This window comes from Pipistrellus hanaki (genome assembly GCF_964339955.1).
Source record: "Pipistrellus hanaki genome assembly, chromosome: 10".
NCBI classification, from domain to species: Eukaryota; Metazoa; Chordata; class Mammalia; order Chiroptera; family Vespertilionidae; genus Pipistrellus; species Pipistrellus hanaki.
This window is the reverse complement of record NC_140512.1, coordinates 8,287,308-8,308,381: the sequence shown is the minus strand read 5'-3', so window position 1 is coordinate 8,308,381 and position 21,074 is coordinate 8,287,308. Positions and strand designations below refer to the sequence as shown.

Below are 21,074 nucleotides of genomic sequence, written 5' to 3'. Positions count from 1 at the left end.
GTGAAACGCGTTTTCCCATAACAATACATGTTAAAAAAAATAATTCGTTCTGTAGCATAAAATATGCTAAGATGACATAAAAAAATATGCTAAGATGACATATTTTTATTTAGATACATCTAAAAACATAATTTAAAAAAAAAACAACACACATTTTTTAAATTTTAAGACAGACTAAGTAGAGTCTACCGAATCTTGCACATCTTCATCCATTTTCTGCTTTTTGGCCGATGGTTTCATGAAAAACCTGTCCAAAGTTCGTTGTGCGAGGCGCTCGTTATGCGAGGCACCACTGTATCCTCAGGTGAGGATTAAATAAAAAAGAAGGCGCAAGCCCACCTCTATCAAATGCCATTTTGACATCTTCGATATGTTCGGTGAACCCGGAGACCCTGTAAAGACCTTCCGACTTCAATCCTGTTAAAAAAGAGACAGGGAGACTTTAGCCAACTTCCAGCAACATCTAAGAACCACTCTCATTTCCTGTCTGCGCTGTGTGCTATCACTTTGTAAGGTATAAAAATGTCTAATCACTATGCTGTAAGCCTGAAACCAATGACGTAATGAATGTCAACTGTCATTGGAAATTTAAAAATGAACACAAATTTATAGCTTTTATATTTAGTCACAAATATGACAATACGTTACATGTTTACCTATGATTAACTTAATTTTATAACCTTCAAATAAATGTGCCTTTTATATCTTCCATGTGTAGCTCATGATAAGTGCTCAGCAAGCACGTGCTGAATGCACACATGGGAGCGCTTCACACATGAAGAGCTTATGAATGAAACGGAACTTGGTTTAGTTTGCGTGTGGGGGTGCACGCATGTGGCGCGTGAGCCTATGCAGACCATTTTTTTTCCTACATCAACAGTGCAGAGTCCACTTAACGATTCTAAGGAAGTTTCCTTGGCAACAGTAAGAATCAAATCCTTCTATGAAGGAGCCTTTTGCAAACCTCTTGCTTCGATCTCCCGAATGCATATGTCCACCACCATGGGCCGCTGGGCGTTGTGCGCCTTCACCAGCGTGGTGAGGTCACAGCAGTACACCTTCTTGATCCTCTTGAGATCCGGCTGACAGTCGTTGGGAACGTGCTTGGAGCACTGCTTGTGCACGTTCAGCCCGCAGTCTGCAAACAAAGAAGCCACGTTAGCCTGCCCTGTCCTTTGGTCAAAGCCCAGCACAAATGACACGTTACTGAAAACAAAGGGAGAAAACAGCCACAGGTTTGCTGTATCTCCCTGCAGCGTCCACCCCACTCAGAGGTGATCCTCTCCATCCAATGGGTGTGAAATCTGAATGGGTTCGGGCAACGCTTACATAATTCATTTTTTTCTCGTGCAGCTTTCCCTGCTGCTGGACTAATCTCACTGGGACAGTCCTGGTCATTACCAGATGGTTTGCATGTGTCTTTCCCTTTCGGGCCTGGGACCTTTGTGGCCACATGTGAGCTTTTGGGTGTGGAGTCTCAGAGCTAGTCCTGGCGCATAGTGGGCCTGTAGGCCTTTTGCTCGGTCGTTTCTCTTAAGTCCTCGATGCTCCTCTTGTGGGAGACAAGATTACTCTCTCTGGGAACCCCTTTCTGGAGAGGCGCCCACAGTTTCCACTCTCTTCCTCCTCATGGGCAGTGGGCAGGCCATGTTCCTGCCACTTGCCTTATTTTGACACCTGCGAGGGGAAATGGCGCCTCACTGGACAGCAGTGGGAGTACCGAGGGCTGACAATGCAGGACAATGCCATGAAATGTGATGATGAAAGTAATGATTTATAAAGCTCATATCAAGATCCAAAGCTGAAAAGGGGCTTTCGAGTTCACTGAACACATTGTGAGCATAGCAAAGCCTCGCGAGCAGTTGGGATCCACTGATGGAATTTCTCAAACAATAACAGAGCCCAGTGTATACGCTGGAAAATAAAAAATTAATGTTGAAGTTGTTCACAGTTGATGTGCTGCTTATTCAAAATGCCTTCTAATATTACTTGTCTTTCTAGGTATAAAGAAAAACAATAATAATGATGTACTCTATTCTAAGATATTTATATGATGCATATGACAAATACTAGAATCAGCGGCTTTACAGAAAAAGCACAGAACCACATCAAGGATTTGAGAGGATCTAAACTTTTGTAAAATCATCAAAAACTATTTTTGAAAATCACTAGATGATCTTTATGTAATGTTTACCGGGCAAGTTCTCTCGGCCTGCCTGCCCTCCTTCCAAAGGTAAAACCATTCTCATTGATTTCAGCTTCATCAACATGAGAAAGTCACCAAAGCTCAAGTGAACCTCAATAATACTTTGATAAATCTACTTGGTAGATGCAGATTTTGGCCAACTGAACTAAATAGAATTGGTTGGTCTTCTTGCTTGACTCCTCTTTTATAAAATGAGGATAAAATAGATCTACTCGTAGGGTTATCATGAGGATCAGAGAAGCTAATATATGTAAAGGCTGGGGTGTGATGGACACTACGTGAGAATTCAATCAAGGAAACCGCAAATACGGTGATAGAAAACACAAGGATACCTGCTTAGCTGTTCTTAAGTTATTTCATTATTTTTACTATATCTTTACAAACGTCATTTGAAACCATTTGGAAAAACGAGGGTAAAAGATAAAATACACAAAACCCACAGTTTTAACCATTTCTAAGTGTACAGTTCAGTGGTCTTAAGCACCTTTACATTGTGTGTCAACATCACCACCATCCATCTCCAAAATATTCTTCACTTTCCCAAATGGAAATTCTGTATTCATTAAATATGAATTCCTCAGACCCTTCTTCCCTGGCCCCTGGCAACCATGTTCTACTTTCTGACTCTGAATGTGTCTACTTTAGTTGTCTCATATAAGTGGAATCATACGGTATTTGTCCTTTTCTGACTGGCTTATTTCACTCAGCACAATGTCCTCCAGGTCCATTCATATGACAGGATTTCCTGTAATATTCCATTGTATGGATAGACCTCACCTTGTTTATCCATTCACCCAGAGCTGGGCCACTGCTATCTTCTGGCAACTGTGAAAAATGCTGCCCTAAACACGGGTGTGCAAAGACCTGTTTGAGTGGCTGGTCTCAGCTCTATGGGGCAGATAGCCAGAAGTGGAAAGGCTGGCTGACATCATAACTCTATTCTTAATTTCCTTATATACTTCGTGTCAATATCTGAAGCAACAGTGTTTATGTAGAATTAAGTCCAGACAATTTATTAAAATGAAGATGTTTTATAACAAATATAAAAATATTCAGGGTTTGCAAACAAATACATTTCCATAAGCTGAAAATGAAATGTGTTTCATTTTAAAATGTTTAAAATGTGTAAACTATGGAGCGTTGAGCGGCAAGGATCACTCTTTTATCCTCTCGTGATCAGTTTGCAGGTTCCCTGCTGCTCAGGGGAAGTATGAGGCTATAGGTGGCCACTGGAGAGAAACACCCTCTCATCCCAGAGAAATTTGCTGTTCAAAGCTAATCTGAATCCCAGAGTTTTGTTTTCCTAGTGTTGACTTTGGATGCATTTCTTGCTGAAATTGGATACTACCAGCAGTTAGGGATATGTTTAGTGGGTATAAGCAGGCAGGCTGAATTAATGCCACTGAGTCCTTGAGAGAGTCCACCCCTTTGCTTAGGGGTTCAGCTGGGAGGTGCTTTGCAGCTCTCGCTGAGTCTTCTGTGTTAATGGGAGTATCTGTGCCATTTCTGGAAAGACTGCTTTGAGCCTATGGTTACTGCTTGCCTCATGGATGCGGGGCGGGGACAGGCAGAGCTAACAGACATACAGGAGCATCTACCTGAACCCTCCAGGCACCACCCCCGGTGACTGTTGTGTCTGCACTGCAAGAAGCTAAGATTGCCTCTTGCAAGCAGAGAAAGGATTTAAAATCCCATGATCCTGTGAGCCTAAACAGGCAGTATGGGGCAACAACAGATCATCGTAACATAGTGTCATTACCTTATTTTATTTTAAATGCTTCATAAGAATTCTGTTTTTAAATCTCACCCTAGCAAGGAAAATATCAGTCTCTGTGTTGGTGGAAACCCAATCGATATATCACAGGAGGCTGCTCTTGCTCCAACCCGAACTTCTTGCCAGAAAAAGCACGGCAAGATGACTTAGGAAGACCAATCACACATTAACTTGGCAACACTTCGCTATCTTTTGTTAGATGTATCTTAACAAGATGTGTTGTGTGCTGTTAGCAATGGGTGTGTGCGTCCAGGTCTAGGTAGAAAAACACCTAGGGTTTCAAAACGCTCTGAAACTATGTGATATCAAATCAAGGTCTCATTGTTATCTGAAGGCAGAAAAAATCTGAGCATGGGCTCCGGCGCCAAATCAATGTTTCACTGCTTAGTATGTGGCCACGGGCAATTAATAATCATCTGTAAGCCTCCGTTTCTTCATCTATTTAATGGGGAGAATAATTGCATCTCCCCCAAGATCTGTTGGTGAGGCTACTTGGCATGATAAATAGAAAATGCTTTTTTAAAAAAATATTTTATTGATTTTGTATAGAGAGGAAGAGAGAGAGACAGAGAGCTAGAAACAACGATGAGAGAGAGTCATCGATCAGCCGCCTCTTGCACACCCCCTACTGGGGATATGCCCTCAACCAAGGTACATGCCCTTGACCGGAATCGAACCCGGGACCTTTCAGTCCCCAAGCCGACGCTCTATCCATTGAGCCAAACCGGTCTTGGCTAGAAAATGCTTATTAGCTCGGTGCCTGGTATGTGATCAATGTTCTCTGGTATTATTTTTATGCCCTTTCTTTTGTAGTAAAGTGGGGATAACAAAGAAATGTGGTTTTTCTATCTGTGTGATTCCACTGGAATTAATTTCATTTTCTTGTAAGGAATCCTGCCTATTTGGAGAGGCAGGTAGATGCCTACAGAAGTGTATCCACTTGCATTTTTCTTGTCTTATATCCACTCTAGTAAATACATAGAAGGATGCCTCGAACTTCCAGAAAGCTAGATTTTTTTGAGCTAATCTGGGCCTATTTCCCAGCTCTGGAGAGTGGTCCTCCAGCTCAACATGGTGGCACTTTATAGAAATGGAAGAAGGATAAAGAAAATCCTGTGTTTACCTGAGCACCGGACCCCTTGGGCGATGAGCCCCCACATGAAGTTGGCACAGTATTCACACCAGTGCGGGCCTCGGAATGTGTGGACCTGTGATCCAAAAAGAAGAAGAGCATCAGAAAATTCATTCGTTCGGGGGCAGATGGCCTCAGTTATGCAACAAATGAAGGAAGTCAAGACACAAAGGTCTTAGAGGGAGTGAGCATCCCTCGCTGGGCCTATTCTCTCCAGTGAGGCAGAGGTTGCAAATGGACCAGAGAGAACAGAGATGTGCTTTGATCTTTGGACATCCTACATGGATCTACCATGCCCAGGGCCAGAGTCTGAAAGGAATGAGGAAAAATAGTAAGATTATAGGGCCATGGCATCAGCTAAAGAATGAGACTCTCACCACCCAAACAAGGCACGGTGTATACAAACCCAAGATGGCCCGAGCTGACTCAATGCTCAGGAAATAATACGATACGCTACTCATAGATTTTCTGAAAATTCCCTTTTTGCCAATATTTAAAAAAATAATTAAACTTATCAAAATTATATTTAATGCTGATTAGCCTCACCCATAATTCCCAACATCCTTTCCCGTCAATATATCCCCACTGCCTGCGATCTCATTTCCAGAGCCGAGTGGTCGGCAAACTCATTAGTCAACAGAGCCGAATATCAACAGTACAGCGATTGTAATTTCTTTGGAGAGCCACAATTTTTAAACTTAAACTACTCCTAACACCACTTCTTCAAAATAGACTCGCCCAGGCCGTGGTATTTTGTGGAAGAGCCACACTAGAGGGGCCAAAGAGCCGCATGTGGCTCGCGAGCCACAGTTTGCCGACCACGGTTCTAGCCAAACAAATGCAGGCAGGCACTTTGGAATAGCAACTAGCTCCGTGTGTCCACACATTCCCCAGAGATCAAACAGAAAGGGGCGGAGGGGAGCGTCAGTTAGTTCAACATTATTCTAGGCCCACTGCCTGCTTCCCCCTTTGTGATGGACCACTGTTTATTTTCATGGCTGACAGAGCGCTGGGTTTTCTTCTGGGCCCACGAGGACACTCTTTGAATAGCAGCCTACATGTGCATGCTGGGACACTCTCTGAACCCATGTTATTTCCAGTGGCGTTATTATGTCCACCGTTCCAACAAAACACCCATATCTTGAAAAGTCACTAATGGGCTTTTTCCATTTGCTGAAGTTTATTGATTTTCAAGAATATCTTTTCAGAAAGAGAGAGAGAGAGAGAGAGAGAGAGAGAGAGAGAGAGAGAGAGAGAGAGAGAGAGAGAGAGAAGAGAGAACATTTTACAAACTTTTGGGCAGAACTGAAAATACCCCAGACAGGAAGAAAATACCCTAGACAGGAAGAATGTCTGCCCAAGGCTATTATACTGGGCCTGGTCTGCCTGGAATTCAGAAACCACACCAAACAGAAGACAATGATAGGCAGGAGATAAGGGATGTTGGACAAAGGGCGCAGGAATGGCCATTTCGTGAAAACAAGAGCAAGAGGAATTGTGGAGGAGAAGCTCTGAGCTGAGGAAGTATCCCTGACCTGGCACTGTGTCAGTGAGCAGGGGGTCATCTGTCTCACATCTGGGGGGCTGGAAGGCAGTGATCCCTGCTGGTATCCTAACACGTATGCTTCCATGGGTCAAGGCAGGTGCTGCTCAGGGTATAATCAGCTCAGCCCAGGTTGTAGGAGAGATCAATGAGGCTGATGCCCAGAGAGCAGAGAGCAATGGCGTGGGGGGAGGGGGGGAGAGGAGGAGAAGAAGAAGCTGGGAGGGAGGGACAGGGGGGAGAAGGAGAAGCTGGGTTCGGGCACAGTCCTAGTTCCTGCGTCCTACCTCCTGAGTTCTGAGTAGTCCCTGGGGGTCTAGGAGCCCCTCCTGCACCATAGCCTCGAATTTAGCTTATGCCAGCTTCCAGGGGTTCTAGAACTTGAAAAAAGGAATTATAATGGTGGGGTCAGGCTCCCTTAGGAGGCAGATGAAACAGTGGCTCTTCTGCACAGCACTGTGGGAGCAGACACCGTATTTTCCTCATCCAGTCACAATTTCCAAGCCCACGTATGCTGGCCTCAGGGCAAGTCCCTCGGTTTACATTCAAGGCGATGAAGTGTGCCTTTCCTCCCAGTTGTTCCAGACTTGTTTCTGCCCAAACAGCCCTTTCTGATGACTAAACAAAAGGAACAGGACAAAACCCACAGCCATGGCTTAAGCCGATTTCCACCTGTGGCCCCGTGAGGCAGGCAGAGGCTGGGGACGAAGGGCTGTGCACGTTTATGAGATCAAGGAGGACGGGGAGAGAGGGGTGGGCATCTGGGAGGCAAACGTGGCTCATCCCAGAGCAAGTGACCACCAGACTGAGCGGAAGGAAAGCCCCTCATGGGCCCAGAAGCTGTACATGAACCCCCAAATCCAAGGTGGGTGGTGGTGCCGTCACCCCCGGACACCCTCAGCCTCCGAACCGGTCCTGTCCCGGCACCTGATGGGCAGGAGGCCTGTGTGCAGGAGCACAGGGCAGGGGCGCACCGTGATGACAGGGTGCTGCTGGGCGCCCCATCTATCAATAGTGGGGGACATGAAAGGTAAGGTGGGCAACCACCGAACTTCTGTCTGGACAGGGCTGCTCTGGAGAGTCAGCACAAAGGCAGCGGGGACAAGAGGAGTAACTGGGCATGTGCGTGCCACCTCCAGCTCCCCATGTATGAACCGAGCAGCACTGCACAGCCAGGCCCTACAGCCTTAAGGGAAGAGAGCTGGCCTGACGCCCCTTGACACAGTCTCCGTCTCCCTGGCACAGTCTGGTGACCCTGGCAAGGACCACTTGTGGGGAAGGACGCAGCACAACTAACACAGGTGCTAACGCAGGACGAGGCACCTGTGGGTGGGGAGTGAGTTGTCTGCTTTTTAGCTGGGCAAACAGACTTGACGGGGCAAAAAAATCCTGTGGGCGAGGCATTAAGATTGGCTGGCAGATGGGAACCTCTGCTAGGAAGCCTCTAGACCAGAGTCCTGACAGGGTCTAGCGCGGCTTATTTGCTGCTCAGCACGACTCTGTGATGGCTTGTTCCTTTCACTGAGCACTTACTTTGTGCCACACACAGAGAGCCTGCCAGTGACATCCCAATTACAAGTGAAGGGAGTTTCAGGATAAACCCTATGAGAAGTCAACATAAATAAAACGTTTGTGTTCTACATCCTAATTTTACGCTAATTCCAAGCAGATGGCAAGGGCCTTCGATAGCAACTTACCTTCTTCAGCTCTCTTCAGTGGCCTGTTACTAAAAAACCCTGGATTTAGAAGGTTTTTCCAAAGACAAGGCTGGGGGGGGGGGGGGGGGGAGAGGGAGGATGGGGGAGGTGAAGAGAGGCTGATGAGGATGGAGGGTGGGAGGGGAAAGAAGTGACAGAGGGAACCACCGCTCCAACTCCAGCCACTCACTAAGGACAGTGGCACTGGCAGTACCATTGAAGCCACTACCACTGACACAGCGCCTCAAGGGCCGGCTGCATCTCAAAGACGCCATTTAAACGAGGAAGAGAACTGCTCCTGTCTGGCTCAAGCATCCTCTCTGACAACGGGCCTGCTCCCTGCTTTGACATCTCTCTGTGGCTGTAAGAGGTCATGTGGAACAGAGACTGACTTTTCAAGCGAACATTTAAAAAGCTGTTGGAGTTTTTGCGTGATAAGCAATTGACATTGAACTAGTCGCCAACAGAACTATTTAGGAAAATAAGACTCTGATCTTTTTGTTTTAAATGCCATTTCCCATTCATAGACTTAAGGCTAAAACACTGAAATTAGTTTTGAAAGTATCAGTCAACTATCTATGCTCATGATGTTTTTCATACAGGCTATATACACTGAGTGGTCAGATTATTATGATCTCTGAATGCAGTGTGTATATGTGAATTTATATAGCTCAGGCCCGGTGTATGAATTTGTGCATGGGTGGGGTCCAGCCAACCTGGCCAGGGGGAGGGGACATGGGTGGTTGGGTGGTTGGCCAGCCTGCCTGCTGGTTGAACTCCTGGTTGGGGGACAACTTGCATATTCGCCTTTTATTATGTAGGATATACACTGAGTGGCCAGATTATTATATATTCAGAGATCATAATAACCTGGCCACTCAGTGTGTGTGTGTGTGTGTGTGTGTGTGTGTGTATATATATATATATATATATATATATATATATATATAGAGAGAGAGAGAGAGAGAGAGAGAGAGAGAGAGAGAGAGAGACAGACAGACACAGGGAGAGAAGCTGTCCCATACAAACACATACCGTATAAGGCATAACTCCAATTGTCTCCAAAAGCCAGAAGAACTGGGATTTTCAAGAGGAAGGGAAAGCAAGCCCAAGAAGATCCACCCTCCCACCCATGGCAGTGTATCCACAAGATGCAAAGGATCAGGATATCTGCCCAACATCAGGAAGATTCCTTCTTAAGGCAAAAACATCAATGAAGGTTAAGATAGAAAACAGGAAAGGAAAAAAGAAAAAAGCCATAAAAGCTTTTATAGCCAAAATTAGACCTGTCACTCTGCGGTGGAGGGAGAAATGTCAGAGCCCTGTAATGCAATTCCCCCCTCACGCTAAATGCGGAGGGCTGCACTATTCCAGTCCCCGGTTCCATTACGGCATGCAAATGCCCAGCCGCTCGCTTTCCAAAAACAGAAGCACAGTGAACGGACCACAGCAACCAAATGCAGATTTTAATAGACACACATTTGTCCTTAGGAAGGACTAGAAAGCAGAACAGAATAGCTTTCCCTGGCCAGCTCCCACAAAGGGCTGTGCTGGTTCCAACAGCCACCAGGCTGCTGGCCCTAAACGAAAGGAGACTTAATAAAAAGCAACTCATAATTAGCTGCTCCTGTCTCTTTCACCCTAAGTATCCACGCTCTCCAACCTCCAATCATCAACCCCTTTGCTGGGGCATAGCCTCCAAGGACACCCAGCTCTCATGCACCGAAAAGCATGGCAGGCAGGCAGGGCAGTCTGGCACCCCCACCCCCCACCCCTGCCCTCGCAGTCCTTCTTGGAAATCCCTCTGGGGCAAAGGAAACCAGCCATCATTTTCTGACGGCAGGCCGTGTCTACCAGGGCCTCTCTGGAACGCAGATAGCAGTGCTCCTGGTTTGTAAACACACGTGGGAAAACCCCCTGTCACTCCCACCGACTCTCTGCATCTTCTTGTTTGGTCTGGGGAACGGGATCAAGGCTGGACCCCGGGGAGCTGGGGAGGCGGCCGGGTGCTGCCCGCACGCAGAGGACACACAGAAGCGACTGGACGGTATCCCCGTCATCGCTCGCTGTCACAGCTGTCTACTCACAGACCAGAGGAGGGACGACAAAAGACAAAACACAGACTGTGAAACGGGCCACTGTGCCCGCTAGCTCGGAGACAGCACCATTCTCCCGTCTACCCTGCGTGGAAAAGCCTTGCCAGGGACCCCAGGTCTCAAAGGCCACCGACTGGGCATGCTCCGTTCTTCCCTCCCTGCACATGGCAATGGGTCCAAGCCTGCGGGACTCAGTGAAGGTGCACAGAGGTGTTTGCAGGCATCCGTATCAAGCACAGGCTTTCTGAGGCTGCCCGTGAGGTCAGATCCAAAGCAAGCAGCTATGTGTGGGAAGCACGGGTGGTCGCTCTCCCGCCATCACCATTATGATGCTTTAGCTTCCAGCTGCCACTCATCAGAGGCCCGATGGAAACCACACGCTGTCCTGTCCCAGAGCAGAAGAAAGAACGCAGAGGTCGGCTTACCTTGAAGTTGTGTGTCTTCTCATAGTTGAAGTGGTTGTCGTTGTGTGTGAGGGCGGCCCTCCTGACCAGGGAGGAGATCTGCGGACAGGCAAACAGTTTGAGAGGGGGCCAGAGGAAGCCGCCCTTCACGCCCACCTTCACCCCCCAGGCCGCGGCCAGCAGCTCCTGCCGCTTCCTGCCCGGCCTAGGCTTCCGGACCACCGCACACTTCTTCTCATTCTCCAGCCACAGCTCCTGGGAGAACATCGTGTGGCCCCCGGGGAGCAGGGAAGCGGGGGCTGGCAGGTTTGGGAAGCGGTGGCTAACGTCAGGCAGTGGATTTGAGGCAGCTGCCTCTGTCCCGTCTGCAGTGGCCTCAGGCATGTGACCTGGAAGGGCCGGGTTGAGGGATGGAGCGGGCTCTGCCTCTGAATAAGGACCGGCCTGTGTTGTGCTATTTCTTAAGGCCGACGTGTGCCTGGAACAATAGCACATTCATGTGCACAGCAACCCCCAGATGCTGCAGCCAGTCAGCCACTGAGCAATCAATGGAGGAGGCCGGGGCAGGCAGCTCTATTCCTGGGGCCAAGCACGCTGCCAAGGAGAGACCTCTCCTGCTTGCTAGCACATTTCATACACACACACACACACACACACTCTCTCTCTCTCTCTCTCTCTCTCTCTCTCACACACACACACCACACACACACTCACACTCTCACATGTACACTCACACACATTCGCACATAGACATTCACACACACACTCATACACAAACACTCACACATAGACATACTCATACATTCACACATTCACACACACACACACTCACACATAGACATTCACACACACATAGACATTCACTCACACACAAACACTCACATACACACTCAAACAGACATTCACACACACTCACTTACACACTTACATACACTCATGCACGCACACTTACACATGCATACACACCTCACACACACTACTAGCTCTGATGTTTAAAGCCTGAGGCTGCATCCAATTATTTTGGGGCTCTGAATCCCATTCTGGGCTGAACTTTAAACCTTTAAACCCTGATGATTGTTTCATCATTTGGGATCAAGCTTGAGAGTCTCTCTCTCTCTCTCTCAAAAATCTGCTCCAGTATTTGAAAGTCCACTTTCCATTCACATCCACACCTTCAATTAGAGCAGTCTGAGCAGTGCATGGGGCCAGGAAGAAGGCACAGCATTTCAGCTGTGAGTCTACAGCCAGAATTTCAAAACAAGAGGTAGGATGTCTGCTCCAGGATAACCCCAGTCTCTCTTCTCCCCGCGAACTACAGGCAACCCCCCGCCCCCCCAACCCACACAGACTACATTCCTTAACCCAAACCAAAACATCATAGTTGCTTTTCCTTGAAATAAAACATCTTCCTTTTCATTCTGTGAGTGCACAGCCTAAAGCCTTCCTTGCTCTTCAAAGAGCATCACCTGTTTGACTGTCTCTCTTGGGACCATGGTTTGGTTTGTTGGTCCCTGATCTATCTTGCCACTAACAGAAGTGAGGAAATCATTACATCTTGGGAGAAGTCCTGATCTGTTGGCAAAGTTTAATGCCAGGCAATAAAATCAATGCCTTTGCAGCTAGAAAGCGAGAAGAACATAGACGGCTGGACCATTACATGGATGGATGGCCCATGGATTTCAACCCTTCCTCTACTGCAACATGGCTCTGTTCCAGCCCCTCCAAGCAGCTTCGCAGAAAATAACAAAAGATCAATCATTTCCAATGTAAGTCTTTATTCCTGGCCATCACGCTCATTCCAGCTCGGTTCAAAGGTGAACTCTCCCATTTCATCCTCTTGTGACCTTCAACGACAGCCAGTGTTTCTAATGAGCTACGGAGCAGAATGACTTATATTGTGCCGGATGATCTTTAGAATGTGTTGTGTGCACTTGCTCATTTAATTTCAGCTCATGTGTATGAGGAAATGACTTTTATTCTCACTGTTCAGATAAAGACATCAAGGCACTGAGAGGTGATGCAATTTTCCCAAGAACATGTAGCTGGTTTAAGTGGCTGAGGCAGGACTAGAACCCAGAACATGTGTGTCCATTACTCAAGCCCCTGAACACCAAGTCCTGGGCCTTAGTAAGCCTGTGTTGCCACATCCACCATCCTGTCCCACCAAATGCTTTATCTGAAGTATTGGCAAAGTCCTCCCCTCCTTACCATGTTGCCCCGCAATGTCTCTGACCCTTCACATCCTCCGGTCCACCTGCACATATGGCACAACAACCTTCTTAGTCCACTCACTGCTCCACGTGCTCAGAAGATGCCAATGATTCTCCATGACTTACCTGTGCCCTGGACTGCCCCAATCTACCCAGATCATCTATCTCCCTCCCCACCTTCCACAAATCCTACCAAACCTCTTCTCCTAAATACTCAACTTCTCACCTCAGTAGCACATTCCAGCATCATTTCAACATGTCTACATTTTCACAGGCATTCACATCCTAACTAAAGTGCCCCCTTCTCCAAAAAGACTTCTCTCACCTCCTCACCGAAGGCAAGCTCTTTCCTCTGAAGTCCCACTGGGTTTCCCCACACTTTTCTCTTTTGTGCTTATCACTTTCTATCATCTAGTAGGGGTGATTTGCAACAGGCTTGATACTCCTACCATACTGAGAACTCATTGTGACATGCTCTATGTCTAATTCACCTTTTCCTCCCTACAAGAGTGTCTAATAAAATTCCTTGCCATAGTTCCCAGAAAGTACCCATATTGTATAGGAAGCCAGAGTTGTGAAAAAAGGTGTGCAAAGGTGTATGGGGTGGGATCTCCTGGCCCATCCTACAATCACTCATCGTGATGCTTTAGTTTCCAAGGACCTGAACCTCCACGGGTCTGCCCACCTGGTGGACCTGACCAGACTCTCTGGTCCTCTTTCCCACTGCCCAATCCCAAAGGCAATCTGCCACCCACAGGACTGGGTGAAGGGATGGCACACCTTGGAAAGCCTTCTAATCCTTAGCTGAGAGGCAAAAAGACAGGCAGGAGGGAGAAGGGTCTGTTCCCAAACCTTCACGGCTAGCAAATCAAGGGACCTGATGTTAAACCACTCTGTGGAAGAACAGATACTGGGATCTGAACGCAGCTAATTATTTGGATTCATGGATTTAGAATCTGATAAAATAACTCTTTCAATGGGAAGTGGGCCAACGGACCTCCTTTTCCTTTTGGTACATGGGTGGTTGAATACAAGGGGATTCAATATTTTCTCTTGTATCAGCGCCTTTACTTATAACAAGAAATTTTTCACTTCTCTTGGTGACAGTGATTTCTTTTTCAAATATGTGCTCAATAGAATTTACCCAAACACTAGACACATTCAGCCGCGTGGAGGAACTAGACACTGTTCATTTAAAGTGTCTCTTTGCACGGAACCAGAGTGTTGGCATTGAGGGAGCATTATTGTGAGGAGTGTGGGTGACCCCAGATCACCCTCTTACTAAAGGAAAAACGATTACAAACGTCTCTTGGTGAAAAGTCCCTCTTCAATAACTCCATCTCACAGAGCTCATCTTTCCAACGTACTCCAGGACAGTGCCTGGGTTTCTTCTACCCCCCCCACCCCCCCAATGACTAATACTTCTTATACACACGGACAGCTGCTAACAGTAGTTTTTCTAACAACATTTTCTATCTGACCTATTTTTAAAAAATCTATACATTCATTAGATCAGGGGCGGTGAACATTTTTCCCCGCCAAGGGCCATTTGGATTTTTATAACATCATTTGTGGGGCCATACAAAATTATCAACATAAAAATTAGCCTGCAATATTTGACCAAGCATTTAATTAACTCACCCCTAATGCCTTGGCAAGGCCAGACCAAATGATTTCATGGTCCATATGGTCCATAGGCCATGACATTCCCCACCCCTGCTCCATATGAAGCACATTTTCCTAGATCCTGTCAAAGTCATGGAGTCTCCATTTTGGAAATATGGACATTTGGGGCCAGATAATTCCTTGTTGTGGGAGGCTGTGCATTGTAGGATGTTTTGTATCTCCCTTGCTCTGCTCACTGGATGCCAGTAGAGCCTCCCCAACTATGATAATCAAAAATCTCCCAGACATTGGCAAATCTCTCCTCTGAGGCAAAGTTGCCCCCAGGTGAGAATACCTGGGTTAGATAGGTAACACAAATATTTATTTCCTGTAAGTCAGGTATTGTGTGAGCACTTTGAATATATTGATGCATCTAAAATTAAAAACCCTATGAGGAAGGTATTGTTATAATTATCCCCACTTTACAGATGAGGAAATGAGAATGGAGAGTTTAAGTGATTTGCCTGAGGTTACATGGTGAGCATGTAGTAGGGCTGAGATGAGAACCCAGGCACAGCTAACTAATGGTATGCCCCTTTTTCACAGAACAAGTCTCTTTTTAATTTTATTGTAATAAAATACACATAACAGGTTCTGCATTTTAAAGAGGACTCACCAGTCCCTGGATGGCATCTCCCAATGCTACACAAAGGAATCGATATCTATTCAAACACAACATGTGAACATGCTTCTATTCATACCCTTTTCCCCCACTTCCCAATATATCACTGTAAACCTCCACTGATTCATAAGCTAAAGGCAAAAATCCTACCATGTCCTATGGGGGCCCGCGTGGCCTAGCCTCTGCCCCTTTCCAGCCTCACCTCCCATTCCTTCCTTCCTGCCACCTTGAGGATGTATAACCTTAGCTCAGCAGTATGATTTCCACAGTATTATCTATGACCCCACTAGACTGCTGGCTTTATGAGCTCAGACACAGAGTGTCATAATTAAGAGCCCAGTGTCATACCTCCAACCTGACACCAAGTAGGCGCTTACTACATTTTTCTGAAAGAATGAGTGTCCATGGCTATAAAACACTTTGAGGTCAAAGAACTACTACAGAGCTTGTCATCATCACTAGCAGTTCTCTCGTCAATTTGCTCTTGTGAGTGGATATAAAATCCAGGGGTCATGCCCTGTGGCGTTTCCTTTTGGCCAGAGAATTGCATTTCTGATGTCACAAGAGGAGAGCACTGAAAACAGGGGGAACTGCTCCCCAACCCCCTGGTCAGGACTTTAGGGACATGGCCAGGTTTGGGACGAGAATACTATGAACAGTAGCACATCGTATCTGTGGAGTGTGTTAATGATATATCTTTCCTCTATGAGGGATGTAGAGCAGGTGACTTTCACATCTCACAGGTGAGGAAACCAGGTCCTAACAGGCATGTCCTAAGGAATGGAGTCATCTCCATGGAAATCCCTGGCGCTCGGTTGTAGAGAATGTAGTGGTGGCCGCTAAGGGCCTGTTGACACGAGATCGATCCCCCCTCTCTCTTCCCATGGGACTTTTTAAACCTTTGAACTGGGGTTCTCCCCACAGTTCTTGCATTAACTATACCTCTAGTGACTAGCTCGAGGCCAACACTAGCTTGGCCCTCAGGAAAGTTTTGTGGCATGCGGAATAAACAGTCCCACTTTATTGCAGTCTCTTTGTTTTCCTCACCACCCATCAAAATGCCTTCCAATTTTAGCCACAGTCACCATGGTCATGTTTTCCTAGTCCCTCACTGCTCATCCCACACATACGTCTGGGGCTCTGGGGCTAGGTGTTGGGTCTGGGCTGCGTGTCATTTCCTCAAAGCCACAGAACATTAAATCCTGCCCAGAGAAGCGCAATAAAGTGCTACAGGCATTCATTCAACCCAGGACCGTGGGGGGAAACCCGTTTTCTCCTTTTATTTTCACTCTCTTGGATCACACTTAAATACTTGCAATGGCTGGATATGGGTTTACTTACAGTGTGCTTACTACTTTTTTCAATGTCTAAAATATATATGGAGAGAGGGGTGGGGTGATTTCCATTAGGGTCTTGCTGTGGGATTCTAGAAATTCTAGGGCATTGCTGTTGGCAAGTGAAAAAACTAGAGACCAAGGGAAATAAGCCCAAGTTGCTGAATGAGACTCAAAGGGGTGGTTTTCTGAATGCTGCTAAGCCCAGCCTGTTGGACTCTATGTACCCTGAACACTTCCTTCTATTGACACATCTTCCTTACGGGAACACCTCCTTAGTGTCTGCTACAGTCTTTGCTTGTGGTTTCCAGGCCTGAAAGAGGAGGAAGAGAACAAAGAGACATGCCCGCCTGCAAGCTCATTCCCATGACTGCCGAAACGAGAGAGGCTGGTGGGAGTGGCCGTCTTTTCTGCATGTGCTCATGAAAGCAGAATGATCTCGGCTTGATTTGCATCCATCAATGGCTGAGCAGGCAGACTCCTAAAACCCTTCGTGACCTCCACACTTGCTAAGTCCTGGTCCAAGGAGGAGAGACCTGGCCTTGGATGGCCCAGTATGCCCAGCTGTCATCCAATTTCTCTTCGGGGAAACACAAGAGGGCCAGGTACCGGTCTTGCTGTTTTTTGATGATTCATTTCTCTTCATCCCCAATACTCAGTGTTCATCCCAACTAAAGGGCCTGTGTGGTCTCCATAGTGGACCCAATGACCTTATTTAGAAGCAAATAATCTGAGGTGTCGTGGGTTGATTGGCGGTGCAGTGTTATAACTGTGGTGTTTCCCATCTTTTTTCTCCAGCTGTTATATTGAGATGGACAGTTTTGGCTAATTGCTGATGTTTCTCACAGTCTGCTTAGACGTAGACACAGAAGATCCTCCACGGTACAGGAAAAGACTTTTTAGGTTGTGTTAAGCACCTCACACATTTCAACATGTAGTCATCGCTTTTTGTTGTTTTGTTTTTGTATGCAGTTTTTGGAGGAGAAAGACAAATTTATTTGAGAACTTTAAAAATCTTAGTCAAGTTTTCCAAATGCTGAGTTTAGGAAAGCATGGCAGGGTTATTTTTGAGAGGGTAGACCATTTGTTGAATCAAGACTCTTAAAATTGCTTTATAATTGTTTAGGTAAATGCTTATAAAACACCCGAGTACACAATGCCAATTTTCAGGGAGCCTCAGCTATGCTGGAGTTCCTGGCTGCCATTGTCTTTCTTGCCCGCTGTGCCTCTCTTCTCGGATTCCGTATTCATCTCCCTTTCTTTGTATTTTCTTGGTTGTCCTGGGCCTCCCCACCTCTAGCCAAAGAGCTCGGTGCCCAAAGTGACTGACTTACAGGTTTCATTACAAAAGCCATAGGCCATCCATTTCTGGTTTAAGGCACCGGACTGTATGGTAGAAGCCACGTGTATATCTCTCTGACCCCCTGACCCTCACTCAGCTAAGAGAAACCTCTGCCAGAGGCTATCACTTGCTGAGTTACATTTTCTTGGCACTTAGCACTGTGGCGACTTGCAAAGCAGAGTGTACCAGACAGAGCCTCATGCTGCCATTCTGCAGGCCCTTTGGTCAGCAGTTGGAAGAAGGTGCATTTTTATTGAAAGAAAAACAATCAAGATTGTTTTGTCCAGCTGTTTTCTGCATGCACACAGCTGTGCAGTTTCTCCTCCCCATGTTTTTTCAACGCTTAGAATCTGGGGACCCTGTTTCTTTGAAAATTCATTGGGGAAGCTGTGCCTCAGCACACATGGTCCCTAACACTCAAAACTCACCAAATATATTAGAATCACACCAGCAACAAAAAGGAGAAAAGTAACCCTAATAGTTATTGTGCACATACTGTGCCAGGCACATGTACCGCTGTCTTGTTTATTCTGCACGACAGTCCTGTGGCATAGCATAATTACCCCCATTTCATACGCGAGGAGACCCAGACTGGGACAGCTCTCCCTGCTCCAGCTTGCACCACTGACAAGCTGGACTTGAACACAAGATCAGCTGCCTCTGTAGGTCCTACTCCTAAACTTCATGTGATGCTGCCTCCATGGATCTGTCCCCAGGAGGCCATCAGATCCTGAGAAAGGACCCTGCATTCACATTTTCTAATCCCTTTGGCACCAAGAACCATCAAGAACACTCAAAAGTTTATAAAGAAATGTGTCTGGTCTGGTCCAATCTCCCCAGTTTACAAAGAGCAGAAAAGGAAGTTAGTTGCCTGGGTTTTCACAACCAGTGAGGTATAAGGCCAGGCCAAAAGGCCCATGTGGGCTGCAGGTCCAAGCTGTTTCCGACATGCAACACACATCTGCTCAGTGTCCACACCCACCCAGGACTGCACAAGTTCGACATCATTCTCTCTCCCCTTCCCACTCCATTACAAAGTACATCAAACATAGGCAGGAAATTGGTAGGCAGTCTACATGGTTAAAAGCATCTCAGAAAGTAATTTGCCCATGTATATCAAGAGTTTCAAAATAGTAATATCATTTAAGATTCTGTAATTTGATTTCTAAGAATCAATCCTAAGGAAATGATCCTAAATACAGAAAGACATTCATAGCAGCATTATATCTAACATAAAAATGGAATGTATGTCCTAGCATCAGGAAGTAGCTGAGTAAGTATGACATTCATGCAACAATAAAAGATTATGTCTGTGATATGTATATCACAGTGCACAACTGTAGTAATTATGCGGCTGTGATATGCCATGTGAAAAAAAGCAAGATACAAATTTATAAATGTATTATGCTTATAAATAAATTTTAAAATCCCAACACATAGGAAATCACTGTACAACAAAATAAGGACAAATGTCTACATTTTCTTTATTGTCCGAAATTTCTTTAATTATATTGGAATGAGAAAATATAATTGGAATGAGAAAAAAAAGGGCAAGATTTTGCCGCAGGGAAAGACAGTTCCTCCCTCTGGTTTGCATCAACTCTCTTTTGTACCAGGAAGTTGTTACCGTAGAGGGAAGATTAGGCAAGTTTTAAACCTAATTAGAAACTGGATCAATCTAAAGTATTATTGTCTTCTGTAGTCTGGTTCTCACAGCTATAACATAATTAAAGGAAATCTCAGATATGCAAAATAAGTCATTAAATAACATTATTGGAAATGAAAACTCTTCATCTAGCAAGTATTAATGAAGGATTCATTTTCCGCGGGGCTAAAACATGCTACTTTATGGCCTTTACTAATATAAATGAAAACCTTTCCAAAAATGCCGAAGAGAACACTATTCTATGTAAAAACATGATTTGGGTTAAATCTCTGGAGAGAGTTTGTCCTTGAGCCAAAAGAAATAAAAGCTTTAAAATAAAAATACTGTTTCCATCATGATAGATTGCTATTGGTCAGAGTCAGGAGATAAAAGAAAAAAGATTTTCTCCAAATAAATTTATTCAAACCCAGAAAATTACTTGTTAGGATATATAGTATAGCTATGAGAATTGAGATTTTGTGATAGTTCAATCATAACTGGGGATAGGGGAGCTTCCATTTTAAATAACAAAAATGATCTAGCTTAATTTCTTTGAACTTCAGTCCTTTAATAATAAAAAAAAGAAACATGGCTCCCTTTTTCTAATTTGATCAGTAATTGAGGGGTTGCAGCCACCCCCTGAAGCGAGTGCAAGAAGCTACATGCAGCCAGCGTGTGCTCTTCCAGTGGCACATGCTGTGGCTTATCGAACCCCTTAGCCACAGGGATGGCAGCTAAATTCTAAAAACGGTGAGAGCGTTGGTCTGCTAAGAATGCCGTGTTAAGAGTAAAGACTCTAGAGCTAAGTTGTCTGGGTTCCAATTCCTGCTCCAACCCTCCCCAGCTGAGGGAGCTGCCAATCTACTCACCCTCTTCAGGCCTCCTTCCCTCCAGTGTGAAATGTGCAGGGTAGCAGTCGGTGCCACTCGATAATTAAATGTGCAATTTAAGTTGTAAGTTGTAAATTGCTCAGCACCATGCCTGGCATCATTTTATATGTATGTATGCGTATATAATTTAATGAATAAATTAACTTTAATGATCATGCAGGCGATGCTTCCAACGTAAGGTCTAATCTTAGGAAGGTGTTGACAACCAACCAACCGAGTTTCACCAAGACTACCTTTACTTGATGTGATGTGGGGGGAAATTTTCTCCTCTGACCTGTCCCAATGAAAAAACATCTAGTCACTTCAATCTGATTCGAGAGCTGAACAAGCTGGAGGCATTTTAACCACAATGGCAGGTCTTTGGAGGCAGAGGGCAGAGCAGCATGGGCGCACACGGAAGGTGTGTAAAAGCTGCCAAGCTGTCTTGCCTCCTGAAATATTCTCATGGTATCAAAAGGCAAAATAATTTAGAGGGGTGGATTTTAGGGCCTGCATAAAAAAAGAAAAACACCAA

General features: G+C 45.7%; 1 protein-coding gene across 1 annotated transcript in view; it reads right to left on the bottom strand.

The window, feature by feature from the left end:
* Window positions 1-21,074, bottom strand: part of CHN2 (chimerin 2) — a 208,895-nt gene that overhangs the window by 6,604 nt on the left and 181,217 nt on the right. The window contains exons 7-10 of the mRNA XM_084896988.1: window positions 10,874-10,951; window positions 5,104-5,188; window positions 965-1,138; window positions 340-417 (exon numbers count right to left, since the gene is read on the bottom strand). Of these exons, the coding sequence (XP_084753114.1) occupies window positions 340-417; window positions 965-1,138; window positions 5,104-5,188; window positions 10,874-10,951 (415 nt within the window). The remainder of the gene's footprint in view (window positions 1-339; window positions 418-964; window positions 1,139-5,103; window positions 5,189-10,873; window positions 10,952-21,074) is intronic.